The 18,921-nt window shown below is 34.9% G+C and overlaps 1 protein-coding gene across 1 annotated transcript in view; it reads right to left on the bottom strand.

Moving 5' to 3' along the window:
• The window catches only part of POT1 (protection of telomeres 1), a 73,602-nt gene that overhangs the window by 40,962 nt on the left and 13,719 nt on the right, over window positions 1-18,921 (bottom strand). The window contains exons 4-8 of the mRNA XM_032205435.1: window positions 18,626-18,711; window positions 13,187-13,297; window positions 12,338-12,385; window positions 11,037-11,151; window positions 150-280 (exon numbers count right to left, since the gene is read on the bottom strand). Coding sequence (XP_032061326.1) covers window positions 150-280; window positions 11,037-11,151; window positions 12,338-12,385; window positions 13,187-13,297; window positions 18,626-18,711 — 491 coding nt within the window. The remainder of the gene's footprint in view (window positions 1-149; window positions 281-11,036; window positions 11,152-12,337; window positions 12,386-13,186; window positions 13,298-18,625; window positions 18,712-18,921) is intronic.

The following is an 18,921-nucleotide window of genomic DNA, read 5'->3' as shown; positions in this document are numbered from 1 at the left end:
AACCACAGCTCAGTTTTTACCATTTGACTGTTTCATCCAGTATCTCCATATGTGAATATCAGTATATGAAGAACTAAAATATCCCTGGAGCCCCATAACTACCAAAAAACAAGCACATTAGAAACAAAACAAAACAAAATAGTACCTACCTTTATTCTATGAAATCGAACAATATCTCCGATTTTGTAGATTTTTGGTAGAGAATCCAGATTTCCACTAAAAAGAGTGCACGTTAACTTCACTTGTGATTGGTCCACAAGTGTTACCACTGAGCAATAATCTGTAAAATATAGACGTGTTTGAATGAGTAACAGACATGATGGAAGTTATTAGTACACTCATGTTAAAGTTGGGATGAGCAAACATATGGACAATATTTTTTCTGCTATAATCTGTGTAACTGTTCTGAAGTCAATACAGTTAAAGCCGTGTAACAACTGAAGTGTGGCCCATCTTGCAAATAATTAGCTCAAATATCTGAAAATAAAATGGGTGATTAAGGACAGGAGCCAGGAAGACATAAAGCTTTTTCTCTGTCTTCAAAAAACATGCTATTTTTTCAGATTTCAATTTCTTTATAAAAAGGAGGACGTGTTATGCCTACTTGTCCAATCCTTTCTAAAGATTTTTATACACGTTGTCTTCTGAAGAGGCAATGAGTTCTACAAGTTCTAAGAGCAAATTAAAGTGTAAGTTACTCATCTTTCACTTCATCCAAAATACACAAGCAAGGTATATTCTCCAAGCATACAGTCACACAGTGATTGTTAGGAAGTATAGTAAGAAACTGAAATGTGTCCTTTTAAATGTAAACTTTTGTAACAGAATTTAACTTTTATTAAAGATCTAAAAAATCAAATTCAAAACAAGGTATGACAAAATATATCAGAGCAAAACTGCCCAGAATAGGTCAGAATTTGCAGGTGTCATAAAACAAAGCTCCATTTCAGGTTACAGAAGCATGTGTGTTTTGACATTTCACAAATGTAAAATGAAGTGAGAGTGCAATTGATTTTTTCATGGTACAGTAGCTGGTTAATCTTTCTGAGAACTTTTTGAACAACCAATATCAACTCAGGTGTATGTTCAGAACCCCAAGCATCTATAAATCTGGTCATAGTTAATCAAGACAACAAAGTGGTTTTTTTTTGTATACTTATTATACTTATTATATATTTCACAGAATTTACAGAATTTTCTAGGTTGGAAGAGACCTCAAGGTCATCGAGTCCAACCTCCAACCTAACGCTAACAGCCCTCCACTAAACCATATCCCTAAGCTCTACATCTAAACGTCTTTTGAAGACTTCCAAGGATGGTGACTCCACCACTTCCCTGGGCAGCCTGTTCCAATGCCTCACAACCCTTTCAGTGAAGAAGTTCTTCCTAACATCTAGCCTAAAACTCCCCTGGCTCAACTTAAACCCATTCCCCCTCGTCCTGTCACCAGGCACGTGGGAGAACAGGCCAACCCCCACCTCGCTACAGCCTCCCTTGAGGTACCTAAAAAGAGCGATAAGGTCGCCCCTGAGCCTCCTCTTCTCCAGGCTGAACAAGCCCAGCTCCCTCAGCCGCTCCTCGTAGGACTTGTTCTCCAGGCCCCTCACCAGCTTCGTCGCCCTTCTCTGCACCCGCTCAAGCATATATAATATATATTATATACTTATTATATACTTATTATACTAGCATTTACTGAAAGTTAACAGTTCAGGGCTAAAACACAACTTTTTAAGCAGATAAATAGAGTAATGACATCATAGATTTTTTAACTTGATATCAACTATTTACAACTACACATTTAGGTACACATAATTTTGGCTTGAAGAAAGTTAGCACAGATACTCAAGTAAAAATCACAATTTTTAGGCATTAAATTAACACTACTCAGTCATTTACAAGAACTTCTACATTTTGAACTCTAAATTTTGAGATGAAAGGGGAGTGGAGAAAAGGAAGGGAAAAGGAGATGTGTCTGGAGTGGAATTGAGCCTGGGAAAGGTGTTTATGGAAAGATGTTTTCCATAAACGTTTAAACGCTTGTCTTCTTTCTTCTTCAACACCTGAATTAGTAATTAAATGTTTATGTTCATTGCTAATGAATTAAATTCCCCAAGTGAAGTTTGTTTTGCCCACAACTCTAAAACGGGGAAAAAAAGGCAAACAAACAAACTCCCCTTAGCTATAATACTACAAGGCAGTTAGCAATTATGACACCAGAAGTTGCTTGTTCAGGAACTGAACAAAGATGTTGTAACACTAAAAGAAAGTTGATAAAATCTCAATTTTTCATTTTATACAAACACAGAAACATAAATAATTGCTACTAGACAGCTTTGAGAAAGAGAATACTATCACTCTACCAAAACTGACAGATTTGTATCATCTAAAAAGTATAGCAAGGCAAAGTTGTCATACGTAAACTCACAGTGAAAGATTCCCCAAAGCTGAAGATGATGGATGTGTTAGACTAGATTAGAATACATGCTTGTATGTACACTGACTACACCTTTAAAAGAAATACTGCTGTTTCCAGCAAATATATCACTAAATCTTACTACCATTTAAAATTAAAAGCTTAAATTCTCTAATGATTTGAATGGCAGAAGTGTTCAAAAAAAAAAATAAATAAAAAAGAAACACAGCGAAGGGTTACTAAGAAAATACAAAATATTTTTCCTACAGAAATAAAAACTGCAATATTTCCAAAAAAATGTTTCTTCCTCTGAAATATTTTTACACACTTGATAAATTCTAATCTCTTGCATTTCAAAGATGCTAAACATCATTCTTTTTCACACTACCACAGAAGACACAAGGTCAGTTTCATGTATCACCTAATCTGACATTCTGTGCTAGGATAAGCAGATATGAATAAAGTATAGTCAACAGCTGACATGAAACTGCAAGCATATACTACTGCAATCCAAAGAGGGATTGTTTTATTTCTCTGGGTACTAACTGTTCAGATACACAGTGATAGGGGCAAAATAAAGAAGAAAAACACATCATTCACAGATTTACAACTCCGCCAAGACATGGGATAACACATTACAGTGCATTGATATAATCCAACATAGAAATTTGGAGTAACCTAAAACCACATTAAAATCGTTGTTGCTCTTTGCTGCTGTGATTATATAACCTAGTCAGCTTCATACATGTGCAGCTGCCAATTTAAGGGGGAAAAAAATCAACACACTTGTATTTTCTGTGCTTTTCGCATACTCAAACACCAATATTCCTCCTACCCAAAGTATTATAAAATATTATACTTCACACCTTCAACAAAGTACAGGCTCTCTACTTCTGCGATTACACAATTCCATTCCTAACTATGACCTCAAAACATCACTTCTACAATAAACCTTATTAAAATAAAGGTCTTCAAAAACAAAGCATAGGACAGATTTTCTTTTAAGGAAATCCTCATCCAGCAAGTCCTTTTTGAAGGTGAAAAAATAAAAAGTCACCTGTCTTTCCTTTTCCAGCAGGAAGGTGAAAATTACTTTCTGCTTTCCAAAGCAGAATTATAGTTCAGTGATTGAATTCACTTTTCTGCACAAATGGTAAGTCAAACTCGAAACAGAACTGCTGAATTTAAATCACGTCCCAGTGTCAGAGGAAACAATATAAGAAATGTCATTCTTTAAACTTTTTTTTTTTTTCTCGTTACAATATACCTTCTAACGAAGAAAAATCCCTCAGTTACCAAACTACAAAAAAATGTTAATGGAAGTTTACATAGTGGGGACAATTTTCTTTTATTAGACAAATGTACTCTACTGATAATTTCTCTTAAGAGGGAAATTATCCATCAGAATCTTTTATTCATAATAATTTGGTTTAAAAGCATGACACTTAAGGAAGGTGAAAAGCAAAGAGCATGGCAACATCCTCCAGCCACTCAGGCTGGATCATCCTGTCCAAATGCTGGGGCCCAGCCCAGCCACAGAGACTACTTTCCCCTTTGAGGGTCTGGCCTGTAGCAAAACTGAGCATCTATCCCAGAGGCACACAGACACAGGACACTAACATGACCATCCACGCTTCAACACCACCTCCACACAGGACTCACGTAAAACAGACGTAGACAGCAGAGACCCCTTCCTTCCCTCCAGCTGGTAAAGACAGAAGCTCACTAGTGAAGGTTCACACACAGCACTCTGCAGGTTCACAACCACACGCACATTTGCAGATCCCTGAGTACTGGTACAGACCCTTTTATACCAGCCCTTTTCTACCTACCCACACACCTTCCTTCTGCCCTCCTTTTCCTTTTTTTCCCCCATGGCTTTGCAGAGCTCTGAAGTTTCTGCACCCTCCCAGTCCAGGGCTCCTTGGTTCACAATCTTACCAGCTACAAGGTTCATCCTTCCTGGAAGGATGTAGTTTGTAAGCCCGCCATTTCTGTGACTGGGATGTTTGTTTCCTGTGGTTTTGTCCAAGCTTAGAAATCCTCAATCAGAATATAGTATAAATATAAATAAATATTCCTGTATTCTCACATACTTTCATAAATTAATGTGACTGACCAAACTTCACTACCTCCTTTCCTTATTATCCCTTCCTGCTTTGCAAAAAGGCCCTAGACATGATATCCTTAAAGAAGCAGACACTCCTTATATATACCCTTACAGACACAATAGATGTAAAGTTCAGCACATTTATCTACTATAAAGGGAAGTTTTTACACTTTAAAATGCTTTATCTTGCTTGATTAAACACTTCCCTATCTGGAGATATTTAAAAGCCATCTGGAGATGGTCCTGGGCCATCAGCTTTAGGTAGTCCTGCTTGAGCACAAGTGTTGGACAAGATAAACTCCAGACGTCCATTTCCACCCCTGCCGTTCTGGGGTTCTCTTAAGCATGAAAAGGAATATTGAACAATTCAGTTAATTTATTTAGTATGATTAAGTGCTAACTGGCTTGGAGTTTCATGATAAAAGCAAAACATTACGGTATTTCTGACTGAAGTCGTTAATGAAAAAAAGCCACAGATACCTAAGATCAGATACATTAACTTTAGATAGGATTAAACATAAATGCTTTCTCTCTGCAATTATAGGAATCATTGAAAAGCCAAAATCTCCTCAACTGTAATGACAACTCAGGGTCGCTCTTCAGATTCTAGTTTTCTTTTTAGAAAATGCCTTAGCATTTGCACTCTCCTCTGGACTGCTACATTAGTCGTGAGAATGCTCAGAAAGTCAGCACCTCTGGACAGAGTATACATATCAGAAAAAAATGAAGTTTCACTTGCAGTTTTTTCAGTCATCATAAGAAAACCAGAATTGCTGCAAAAGCTTTGCAGATTAATAGCTACTTACATGATAGGAAGGCATTCAGTACTTACTGATTAAATACTCTTATTTTGGTTTTATTTAGGACATCAGCAGTTCACAACAAATATGCTTGTAGAAACAATTTTTAACATAGAAAGCACTGACTAAATTATAAATCCCATCTTGGGCAACTGCATGTACATTCACTATCTTTTAAGTTAAAAAAAGCCACTATCCTGGATCAATAACTTCCTCCCACAAAGAGATAAAAAAAAAAAAAACTGTTGGCAAGGAAGGACTTCAGAGATTGCCTTCTGCTTCTGACATTGCAATACTTAAAGATTTTAGTAGCAAACTACTCTCTTCAAAAGTACACCAATCATTAATACTGTTTTCAAGTATTACTGAGGCCAATCAATACACAAAAGTCTTTTTACTAAAACTAAGTAGCTGAACCAGCTAATTTACCAAATATGTTCAACAAAACACAAGGAGGAAAGTAACACACACCTGGGTTCGTGTAGGTGTGTACAATGGGTACATACACATACAGATATTACAGAAGTCCAAACAAACTCTAAATAATCAAATTGAAGATATTCTAATGCAGCTTGTTATTTCTAACATGGCAATTCACAAACATTTAGCAACTATGAGATACATCTGGCTAAGCAGATGCTTTAATGACAGCATTTGCAAATTGTAGATCAAAGTAACTACCTTGAGATTTCTTTCTATTAACTATTTTTCAACTGTTTAGTTTTTCACTTCATTTTTACCACTATTTTTTTTTTTTAACTTTTAATTTCAGATGATAAGAAATAGTGATTATTAAAAAAGAAATGCTTACAAAATGATGTGAACAGAAAGGAAAAGGCTATTACTCTTAACTTGGACTCCAAAAGTGAAATTAATTTATCTTTACAACAGTTTTCATTCTGTTCTGAAAAAAATGTACACATCCTGAAAATATTGATTTGGAAAACAAACAAAACAAACAAACAAAAACAAACACCACAATACTTTAAATAACAAAATTATTGCAGATTTAACTCTGAATCTCCTTCCCCACAAATTGACCATCAGATACCACAACAGTCTCTAATTTGTTTGCAATAACAGCAATCAATATGACGAACATTTAATTACAGTCATATAAAATGACAAGAACAAAAAGCAAAGCTTCAGCCTTAGGCTTTAATACATGTAAAAAGAAATATCTCATATCTAGGGGAATATCTATGTAGTGAATAAAGATCCATATGAATAAAGCACAGTGGCTCCACTACCCATACTTGCAGCCAGGACCAGCTTAAAGCTATATAATTCCATTAACACTGTGTCAAAAATAGAAGGTATTAGTGCAGGACTGTGCCAGATCTAATGCAACTAGAGAATTTTCTGATGAGAGCCATTTCATGCCCTGGCAACTCAGAGTAATCATCAAGCATTCTGCACCCTCTCAAGTAGGCACAACCCTGGACTTTGTAAAAAATAAAAAAAAATAAAAAGAAAAAAAAATAAAAAGAAAAAAAAAGAAAAAGAAAAAAAAAGAAAAAGAAAAAAAAAGAAAAAGAAAAAGAAAAAGAAAAAAAAAGAAAAAGAAAAAAAAAGAAAAAGAAAAAAGGAAAAAAAAAGAAATACTTAGCTGAGTAGCGAATATTTTTACACTTAAACTGTTTTAGAGATTTTCATGATAAAGTAGCATATGAATCACAACTACAAAGACAGTAAGAAAAGCTGTTTACAAAAAAAAAAAAAAAAAAAAAAAAGCTGTTCCCTAGTGTAAAAGCTGTTTACACTAGGGAAGAACGTTGAAGACAGAAGTTCATTAAAAATTTGTGTTGATGAATGAAAAAAATTCACCAGCACTCTAAGCTACCTGGCAATGCATATAAAATATCTGCTATTATAACTCACTGAGAACCAAAGTCAATGCCAAGCAGAAGCCCTGAGTTGTTCCTCCTGTTCATGGCACACTGGTAGCTACTGCTATTATTAGACCTACTCCACTCAGTGGTAGTTGTAACTATTGGTGAGATGTGTGCAATGCCATTCCCCTCTCCTCCTAGCTTTTACTGCCCAGTAACACCCATTCCCAGATGGTATGGAATTTAAGTTTCTACACTTTATGAGAATGTGAAAGTATTCCAGAAAGATTATGAAAAATTCATAATTTTATATAGCAGCCTCTCTATATATCAGCCATTTTTTTTTCATGGTAGTTCTCTATCTTGGTTTCTGGAAGTTTAGCAACAGCAAAGTATGTTTTATCCCTTGAATCTAACCTATCACTAAATCATATTTAAAAACCCTGTATCAGCGCTTCAAAAACACCCACACCTTCCAGGTGGTCTGATGGAACAATTCCTCAGAGGAATCTTTCTATTGTCAAACAAATCACTAAGCATAGTTAAAGGTTCACTGGAAAAAGACAGTCATGTACTTTCCGGTGATAACTGAACTAAGTTTTCCTCTTGACAAAACAGGCAATGTAATTGCTCTCTGTTCCATAAAGGAAGACTGACAGTCTTGTTTTAATTCTCCCAACTACCAGTAGCTGATGGGATCTCTCTGACAGCAGGGTGGAACGCTTCAACTGCTTTTTACCTTGAATATGGAGTAACTTCAAAGGTGAAGATTTCTCATGGACTACAAGAGGAACCAGCACCTCACAGGCAAGCTGGAACACACTGCTCCCAGACAAAGGACTTCCCCCAACAGCACACATGCTTTTTCCCTTTTGGTTCACGTATACTTGGAAAATCAGTTTGGGTTTTAATGCTTCAAGTATGTTCCTCCTGTCCTGATAATTTGTCTCAAATTGAAGTATACATATAAAACAAATTCAGTAATGTGAGATCCTTTGTGTGGGAAGATAGCAGCCTGAATTTATTATTTGAAGTTATTTTATTTCATTCGCCTTAGAGAGCTTGCTTTCAAAGAACAGCATAATGTCCTACAAAGTCCCTGTAAAACAGTATTTCACCTCTGTTTTTAAGTAAATCTACTGTGCTCATTTTACAGAGGCGCTGCTTTACAATAATTTTGTTCAGCAACCATTAAGAGATACTACAAAAAAAAAAAAAAGCTGGCCTTTCAGTTGGTTTGCTGAGCTGAACAATTACTTTGATGTAGACATTAGAAAAGAAAAATTAGAAGGTTTAAGAGAAGAGGGGAGGGAACCTGCCACAGATGATACCATAAATAAAACATAATTATGAAAAAAATCCAAAATGTACATAACACTTTCTCAAACAGTGCAAGCACATAGCTCACAGCTCAAACAGCTGAATTTAATCAGACTGGGGGGCAAGGAGGAAAGTCTATTTTGTAAGGTTAGGCTGCACCCATCTACCACTCAGCAAATGAGAACTACCCACATATGGGTCATAAATGTGAAAAAGTAACCATTGAATTAAAATTAACATTAAGATGTTTAAACGTAGTTTAGATTGAACATAGATTCCTGTTTTCTAGATATAGAATATAAAAAAATTATACAGATCTGCATTAATACTCCTTAATGTTGTGCAAACCACAATTGAGAGATTAGTCTCCAAATGCTCTCCTCCTTCCCTGCTACATACCACTCTCTCCCTCCTCCCCCCCCCCACTATATTCTTGAAATAGAAAGAGTCATCAGAAGACATGGTAGAATTTTTTTTTCTCATAGGCACTACAAGGGATGATTTTAAAATTGATAAAATAGCAAAACATGAAAGCATTTGCTTCTTCCTGTACAAATCAAAATTCAACTTTCATCTGAAAGATTTGCAATGCATTGCTTAATATACTAACTTTAGTGTATCAATGACTATGTATAATATGATAATCTTCATTTTTATTCAGTCTCAAGAGGAAAAAATTACATGCAGTATATTTGCTATAAAACAGATGGACCATTTCTTGTTCAGTTCCCAACTTAATGACTACATCTATTTTTAAATGTTAATGTTTAAATTAGATTGTCCTATGTTCTTTGGATTTATTTTTTGTTTGTTTCACAGTTATTTTGGGAAATACTAGTACCTTCTTAACATTTAGTAAGAATGCCGAGTAGAGATGTTTTCTAGGAGTAAATCTTGTCATCTGCTGTAACAAGCAAAGGGAATACATTTCAAAAAATAAATGTATCCAAAGCAAAGCATTGCCCTTATGCAGATACCAGAGCATTGAGACAAATGCTACAAATGTTATTGCTTCTCCTGACATGGTCAATGGAATGTAAAAATGCAGCTCCATTCCCAAATGCTATTCATTAGCTTGTAAACCATGACAATCCAGCATAGTCTCAAACAAAAAAAAAAAAAAAAGAAAAACTGTGTTATTCTGCATAACTTAATTATGACTGCTGACTGGTTCAGTGGCTGCCTTTAATACAGCCGACACTCTGTAAGATAGCCCGAAGAGCAGCACACACATCTCCTATCCATTCTATGGGCAAGCATTAGGCTTCAGCTACAAGCACACTGAGCGTGCAAATTTCCTGTCAATAGGGTCATTCATACCACTATATGTTTACTTAGAAGAATACTAAATGCACCACATGGAAATAATTAAGCAAGTCCACAATACAGACTATCAGCGTAGATAAGTTGAACGTACTGAGAACAGCAGATACACTGGCACAGATCTCCCAGTTATTACTCCCACTGATAAACTGAAAAACAAACCAAACAAAGGCTGCAAATTATTTAGCTCCAAAAAGTGTGGTTGTTAGTTGAACCTCAGCTGGACTTGGACCTGTTTTTTTTTTGTTTTTTTTTTTTTAGGTGTGTGACCATGCTTGCATAGCCTTCAGTAATTATACCTACGTTTCAAGCGACCTAACTGTAAGCAAACCTCATTCTGGAAGCCATGGTACTGCTGGTATAGCATTGTAATCCCAAAAAGGGATTTAGTGCCTTAGCTTGAGTGCTGCTGGCAGTTATTGAGCAACGAAGATCACACTCTTTGCAAAAGGTTTTGCAGACAGGCCACCAACTCTTGTTTACAATTTTCTGCTTACTTCTTAGATTTCTGTATTTAGGAGCCAAATTCAAGGCTATTGACATGATTCAAGAAATTTTGCATGCAAAATTAAGACAATGAAAAATCAACAGTCATGATCATAAACAGCTCTTTTTTGTTCAATTAGAAATATTTAGAAGAAAAAGAATCTTTAAAGTGCATAGTAAAATTTTAATAAGCAGAAAACAATTGGATCCATTCTGAATCAATTAACAAATTCCATTGCTTAATCAAATTCAACAACAATATCACCTAGCTCTGTATTTACTGAGCACCTAGCAAAATGGTACAATCTACTAGCACAATCAGTTAAGTGTTCACCTCACAAAGAGGAATAATGATTCATTTGTTGCACAGCCTCTACAAGTAACAAATATGGTGTCAACATATTTATAGCATATCATAACTATCAAAATCTAGAGGAAAAATTGTACAGTTACACAACAATCCTTTGGCACAAAAAGAGGTACAAGGCTTTTGTATTTTCATGTCCTTTTCACTGTTTTGTACTGTTACAATGAGCTTGATTAGTATTTTCTTCATTTGCTATCCGCACCAGTCTGCCTAAACTGACCCTTACCTAATCGTTATTCCATTCCCTCAATGTCAGCTGAGAACCCTGATTAAAGGATCACCAGAATTTGTTGTTCCAGTTCAATTTTAACAGAAAAAACTATTGTATGAGAAAACAGTTCTCTTTGAAGGAAGAGATTTTATATCTTTTGAATGTAGTACATACCTGTTCCTTTGCTTACATATGGAGGCTTGAAGAATTTCACAATACCATACAAATTCACTATAGTTCCATCTTTAAGATGATTCAGAGGAGTATACACATATTTTGGTGCAACAGACTAGAAAGGCATGATAAAATTAAGGGACAGAAGAAAAAACATTATTCAAACATTCACCCAGAATTCTGTCTTCTAACGCCATCCAGCCTTAGGTATGTTTTTAACTTGTCTTAATAAATAAAGGCTTTTTTCTACCTTACTCACTTTAGACCTTCTAAATTTTATTTATTCATTCCCAGGCAATGAAGCATACAAGACCTATATTTCCATTTCTTTTGCGATTGCATCTTTCTCACAGTAAACTAGCCAGTCAGTCAGTTCAAGTAAGCTCCAACATATGAAATAAGTGAATAGGTAAATGAAAGTCATTACAATAAAGAACTTTGGAAAACAATTTTTATTGATTGATCTTAACGTATCCATCCAAAGGACATTTTAAAGCATGCACATAAATCTCTTTTTAATTTTTAGTAGCAGTGTCTCTGCACAGAATTACTGATTTGGGGATCTCATCTCTCACAGCAATTGCGTAAGTTTCTATTGTAACAGCCCATTTCTTGGAGGATTACAGAAATTAAGGACTGCTTTTTAGTATTTAACTCTCCTCTCATTTTAAGATTACAGAATACAATGATTAGCCTCATTTAAAAAACAAATTCTCCCAAACTGACTGAAAACTGTGTTTTTCATTCATTGTATTGTGGAAAAAAATTCTCAGACAATTAAGACAAAGCCAAGCTGTGTTATCTTCAGCACTAAATCTTTAACCTTATGGTAAAGGACAATTGGATTTCACATACCAAAATTCATGCCTTTAATTTACTACTTTTTGAAGAATTTTAATTTAGATAGGCAAAGACTTGTTCCGAATAGTAATAAAAATAAGTGCTAAAAACACAAAGTGTGATTTTAAAGCAAAGGAAGATACTTAAAAAAAAAAAAAAAAAAAGGAAAAAAAAAAGGAGCATACAAACTGCTTTGGAAAGGAAGGTACCTTTCTAACTCGTATTTACTAAGCCAACATGCAGCCTATTTTTAGATCTAGATGGAAACTATACCGCAGACTACTTTATCATATTTGATCTCTTTTTCCAGGCATAATATTTGCAAAATTAATGCTAAACAAATGACTGATGGGACAGTAGTATGGATGCCAAATAAACAGGAAAGAAAAATAATTCTACACATTCTTATCCACATGCAGTTTGTCTTACGTGGGTTAAAAAAATCCCAAATATAAACTCACCACAGATGCAGTTTCTGAAGCAGTAGTTGTGCTTGGCTGAGCATAAATCTGAGGAGAAAAAACGGCAAACTCGCTGATTACAGAAGTGAAGAGAGCACAAATATTTTAACAAGATTTGATATTGCTATAGTAAAGACTTAGAAAACAATACTAAAACTGCTTTTCCTATTGGAATCACTTCTGAAACTAGCAAATTTTGATCCTACAAAAAAAAATAAATCTGTTCTGATTACACTTAGACAACACCTACTTTAAATAATGCACAGTTTCTCAAGTAGAAACCATTCTTGCACTCTTTAACCTGTGTGCATCATTGAATTGTATGAATGGCAAGAATGGTTTAAACAGCTCTAAGAAGGACAAATTTCTGCACTCAGAAAGTAGTATTTTACCTCAGAGGCCAGAGATAATTTGGGTCTGGCACCACACTGGATCACTTCAGCATCATATTTTGACAGAGTGCACTTCGCAGACATACTCTGTAATCTCAGTGTTATCTACTGCAAAACATTCTTCTCTACTGCAGGCTGTTCTGCAGAGTATTATCAGGAGGGACACTACTCTCATCAAGGCCTTTCAGAATCTTGGGCAGAAAGGAGAACACTCATCCCCACACATCAGTGAGATAAATACAGATGTTTTTTTCAGCTGCACCACTTTCACAAAATGGGTGGAGTCAGGTATTATAAAATTGTGCACACATGAATGTGTCCTGACTGGTGCCTGATGGACATACTACAATAACCTGCAGTACTTCAAATTCTAATAGTACCTCAAATTCTCTATTGTAAACCAAAATTTTAATGAAGCTATTTATTAAAAAATAAAAAAAAATGGGCATCCACGTACATAAATGGCTGAACCAGCTTCTTCTGACACCTCCAGGTGGCAACCATGTCTACCATCTTCTCTTGCTGTAGGTGATTTTGCCAACTTAAATCCAGCAACTATACAGGTGTCCTATGGAGACAGGGTGATTAACAGATGTTAAGTGCTGTGCATCCTCTTTTAAACGAGGATGTGATATCTAATTTTACTCTAAAGTCTCAAGACTTACAATAATAAGCTTTAAACAAATTCCAAACACTGCCTTTACGTTTCTCTATTAAGTTCTTCTGTTCTTCTACCCATGAAATTCGTATTTCTAACCAACCTCAGCCAGCTTTTTTTTTTTTTTTTTTTTTTTTTTTTAATTCTGCTAAAATGTTTGAATTGTTCATGCTACTATTACTGGCAAAAGCTAGAGGGGAAGTCACATTGAGTAAAGCAAGAAAATGGGTACCCTTTAAATATACTGAAGTCTGACTCCTTGTACAAAATTAACTAAACTAAAAAAGTAGTCACATTTCTGACTAATACTGGTAAGGCATTCCTTTCTTGGTTGTTGTTACTGCATTACAGCTACACTTTGAAGAGATTATCCTTAAAAATAATTTCAATTTGGTTGAATTGACAGCTTCCAATTTACTTCTTAAGGGTCAACTAAGCAAGTAAATCACTAGATTTCTGGTAGGAAAAGAGACGCAAACCGCTCTGGTGTCACTCTTGAGTTTCTAGCACAAGCAGTAGTTCCATTTGTTGCTGCTTGGGTATAAAATAACTTAGATACCACTAAGCGAAGAAGAACAAGGAGGATTTAAGCACCTGTAGCAGACCATCTTTAGTAGTAATTATACTCCAAAAAATAAAAGGGAGAAGGAGGATGAAGGAAAACACATTTAGGAAGTAGACGTGCTAAGAAAGGTATTTAAGCAAGCAAAAATACAGTGCTGGGAACTCTTACACAATGTAAAGCTCTTTTAAAGTCAGCTGCTTATGTACCAAAACAGGATGGAAGGGTTGCTGTTATGTGATCCATTCCCATAAATCCTTCCATGCTTGTGCAAACACACCTGAGAACAATCATATTAGACCTGAAGCCCTTTTCCTATTTGACCTTCTACCAAAAGCACTTTCAGCAGTTTTTTAATGATTGACTTTTGTGTGTTTATTTGATTATAACAAATAAAAGAGTTTTCTGATTAAAGCTGACAGTTTTTGCCAAATACTGCACTACGATGTCTCTTTTTGCTATTTCAGCAATCTGATAATGCTACTCTGAACAATTTAAGATCCAAAGCATTAATATTTTGTGCAAGAAAAATAAAAGCTGCTGGTTTAAGTGATACTAATATATTTAGTTATTAAAGGATTTGGAAAAAAATGTAAGAAAAATAAGCTTGAACAGAGCTAATTTGCTAATATATAGCAAAACTACATAGGGCATGGTGATTTTTTGGTAGTGTCATAAATGGGAACAGAATGTATATTTTGACTACAAGATAATACACAAGTCACCTAACTGTAAGGTGTACTCATAGCTTAGAATCATAGAATCATTAAGTTTGGAAGAGATTTTCAAGATCACCTGGTCCAACCATCACCCTACTACCAATGTCACCCACTAAACCATGTCCCTAAGCACCAGGTCCAACTAAATGGGTCAAAACAATTAGATGACTTAATATTCCCTGCACTTGAAACATACCACCCTGCAAACATACATTAAAGTTGTTTCATTCTTTTCAGATACAGATAAAAACATAGAATCACAACCTTCAACTCAGCTACTTTGCAGAAAACAGGTGCAGTACATGTCTTTCCCCTCTCTACTGCTGATGCTATTCATGGTGTTCCTTTAACAGTAGAATCAACCTTCAAATAAAAAGCTATGCATTATTCCTGCTTCAGCATTTTATTAGATTACAGGCTGCATCAGATTTGGGAACTTAGGTGCTGAGTCAGGACTGAAGAGCTGACTTTACTTGTCTTGTACTTCTCAGAAGGAACTTTAGAATTACACAGACTCAAGTGTTTACACAGGTTGATAATAGATTATTTTTTTTGTGAATAACAAATTACTGGTGATGGCAACTCTTACATAACATGCAATGCAAAACATGACATTCAGTAAATACCTATGAAAGGTCTGTAAAACTGAAAGAAGTAGTAAGACAGCACTATCCTCAAAATCTGGTTTTAAAGATAAAAAGAACAGATGTATTCTCAGATTTATCATTAATTCTTGGTCAGCTTTGACAGGTTGTGAGCTGCAGTTTCTAAACATGAACAAAATTTACATAAGCTTTGAAAATGTTTTGAAATTTAGGACTGTATGCAGTGCGAAGGTTCAGGTTATTGGGGAAGAACACCGATTTTAGTGCTGGCTTTCTAAGGGTTGCTGCCTGTAGGTTGTGGTTTCCTATTCAGCTCTCTGGGACTGATCTAATCGTTGCTCAAGGCTTTGCTCATGATTTGTATGTTAATCAGGACAATAAAAATCATTAGTTCTTTATATTTAAAATCATTCTGCAGATTGTATATTTAACAAATTAATTCAAGAACTTCTCATCTATGAATCACAGCCAAAATTCTGTGGAATCCAGAAACTAGTATAAAGACTGATGCTTCTTATTTCATACATATCCGAGATTTGTAAAAGGACTTTCTGTCTCAAACCAATTGAACTGATTGTGCTGATATTCAAGGCACATTTCTCTCTTCTGCATGGCATATGACAAACAGTAAAACAAGGCTTTGATTCACAGCAGAATCTGATTTAGAATTGAACGCTCTCTGACCTGCACACATTACCCAAGACCCTCGGTGTTGTTTCCTCAAACTCACAAAAGTCTGAAATTGGCCATGCATCAATCTCAAGGTCAAATTAATAGCACAATATCTGTACAGGTTCCACTAAAAGAATCTAGGTAATTTTTATTCCTTACTGTTAAGTTCATTTGAAAGAATTCTATTTGTGAAATCTCTCATTCATGACCATGACCACTGTGTTCCTGACTTTTCCTTCATATAACCTAACTGGAGAGATACTAGCTGCAAACAGAGGAAGATGTCCTGCAGATGTATTTATTTTTTGCTTTTCTCCAGACTTTCTATTTAATAGATTACAAAGCACAGATGACATGTACTTCCCAAGACCTACCACTATGCTATCTGTCAGAACAAGCACCTTTTGGTGGAAAACTTTTCTTAGACTCAGCAATTTCTTAAAAACAAAGTTTTATCCCATTCAGTTCATGACAAGATCAATTACCTGCTGATGGAAACCACATGGTAAATTATGCCAGAAAAAAATCCTTGAAGTGCAAGGAATTGCATTGTTGATTAAAACTTCTGAAGAATTTTACAGATTCATTAAAAATATAATAAGCATTTTTGAATATTTTAACTCACACATTATGTGACTGAAAACATGACAAGGTCAGAATGACAGAGAAAAAGAAGGATCGACAAATATGTATGCCAGCATCTTTAATTTCCATGGGAACATTTCACCTATATTTCACAACTACTTACTAAACATTCATAATACCAGTATTTTTTGGGGCCAGCCAGAGAGACTGTCAGTCTCTCTTATACTTAGTGACTTCAGCTCATTTATCACAAGTTTAAAAAGTCTCAAAAAGACTCTTTTGAAAAAAAGAGCGATATTAAATCTTTTCTTGGGTAAGGTACTTTTGTGTTTGTTTGTTTGTCGTTTTTTTTTAATATTTGAAAAAGTAGTCAATGTATAACCGCCTATATTTGAGGGTCATCTAAGCGAAAACTAAATGCTTAGTTCCTTTTCTCTGAACTATATGTATTTATAGGAAAACAACTAAAAAAATCCTTATTATTGTTAAGCTATATTAATTTAGTAAGATTAACACAGCTGAAAAAACAAGGATTCAGAAGTTTTCACTGTCTGAAAGTATGTAAGCATCTAATCATAGAAATAAAAACATACTATAGATCACTACATAGTATATAAACGCATCAGCTCTAATTATAGGTGTAGTTCGTGAAATTTGCACCATCAGTCCCATATGTCTCCAGAGCTGACACATGCATCTTTGAAGCCAATACAATTCAGAATGCAAGCTACTATCCAGAAACAGCAATATCACTCCCAAGGAATACAAATCGATCTTCCCTTCTCAAAAAAAGAAAAGAAGAAAGAAAAGAGCTGAGAAACAAGCAAAAATCATTATTTATCTTTGGGTAGAATTACATGAAAAGAGCCGCTTTCCTCTGAACTGAAATTAAAATATCCAATAAATTCAAAGCAATTTGGACTTTCAATAATATTTTGATGTATGTACCTAACATCTGAATGTTTTATGTTTCGGCATACAGATCGACAGAGTTCAGGTATACTTGACTGGGTATTAGGAAAAAAGCTCTGCACAGAGAGGGTGGTCAGGCACTAGAACAGGCTGCCCAGGGAAGTGGTCTTGACACCAGGTATGCCATTTGAGCAGCATCTGGACAACACTCTCAGACATACAGTCTGATTTTTGAGTGATTCTGCATGAAGTCAGGAGTTGGACTCAATGGTCCTTGTGGGTCCCTTCCAACTCAGGATATCATCATTCTATGATCCGAAAAGCCTAAACAGATATTTTAACTAAGCCATTTCTATTTCCACGTTTGAGAAGGTCTTTAAATTTTGCTCATAAAAAATATTTCTAAAAATCTGAAAAGAAAGCTCAATTTTCTTCACTAAATAATTCTCAATTTTCAGTGTGAATTTGTATCACAAACAATAAAGCACTAACATGAGTTTATAATGTACTGTATACTTTAAGTCGATATCTGGCTAATATTGAAATGTCAGCAAACTGACAGGCAATCTAATCAAAATTATTAACTTGAGGTAATTGTTTTCAGCTTGTTTTCCCTCTTTAGTTGCAGCACTCTCTCACTGAAACTCAGAGGCTGACTTGCCAATGTCCTTTACCCTGGAGCTATCAAACCAAGATGCATCTCTAATGAAGCAAGATGCCAGCACACAGACAATAAAGACTATGCTGTAAACACCACGGCTGCGTGGTGTTTAGCTGCCAGCTGGGTTAAACCACGACAGTTACTGAAAAAAAAACAAACATAATTACACTAAAAGTTATGTGTTAAATCAATATAATTTTAAGGTCTACCTTATCAAATTGCCATAGACTTTTAACTTATGAACATAAAAATATAGCTTTTCTATCATCAACATTCATGATCCTTTACTTGTTAAGTAAAGGAAACAACACTGAAAAAACAAAAAGAACTGCTTTATTTCAATGTTATTGTCCAAAGGAATTTACAGAAGCAAATACTTTTTTCTAGTTTGTATTTATAGATTTGAACTGACTAAACAAACTATTTCTAATTTTGGTGATAGCTATACAAAGAGAAAATAAAAAAGCAACATAGATCTGTGGAAAACAACCCTTAAAATAAGAAAAAATAAATACATTTTACCCCATTACGTATAACTTTTGCACAATCATCTGCCATTTTTCCATATATTAGAATATTGATACTGTCGATCCTTGCACATGAGTTATCTATAGGGAAAAAAAAAGAAAAAAATCCAATTACCATAAATTCTTCAAAGCAAAACTGTAACAGGAAGATGTTTCCAAAATAAATTCATCTTCAGAGCCTAACACTCCATTCCAATTTATCTACAAGCAGAAAATCATTTAAAATAGCTGTTAAACTGTTTTTGTGTGCTAACTATAGGTAAATCAGTAAAATATTCTTTATTAGATGAC

The sequence above is a fragment of the Aythya fuligula genome, chromosome 1 (assembly GCF_009819795.1).
Source record: "Aythya fuligula isolate bAytFul2 chromosome 1, bAytFul2.pri, whole genome shotgun sequence".
NCBI classification, from domain to species: domain Eukaryota; kingdom Metazoa; phylum Chordata; class Aves; order Anseriformes; family Anatidae; genus Aythya; species Aythya fuligula.
This window is presented reverse-complemented; position numbering and strand designations above follow the sequence as displayed.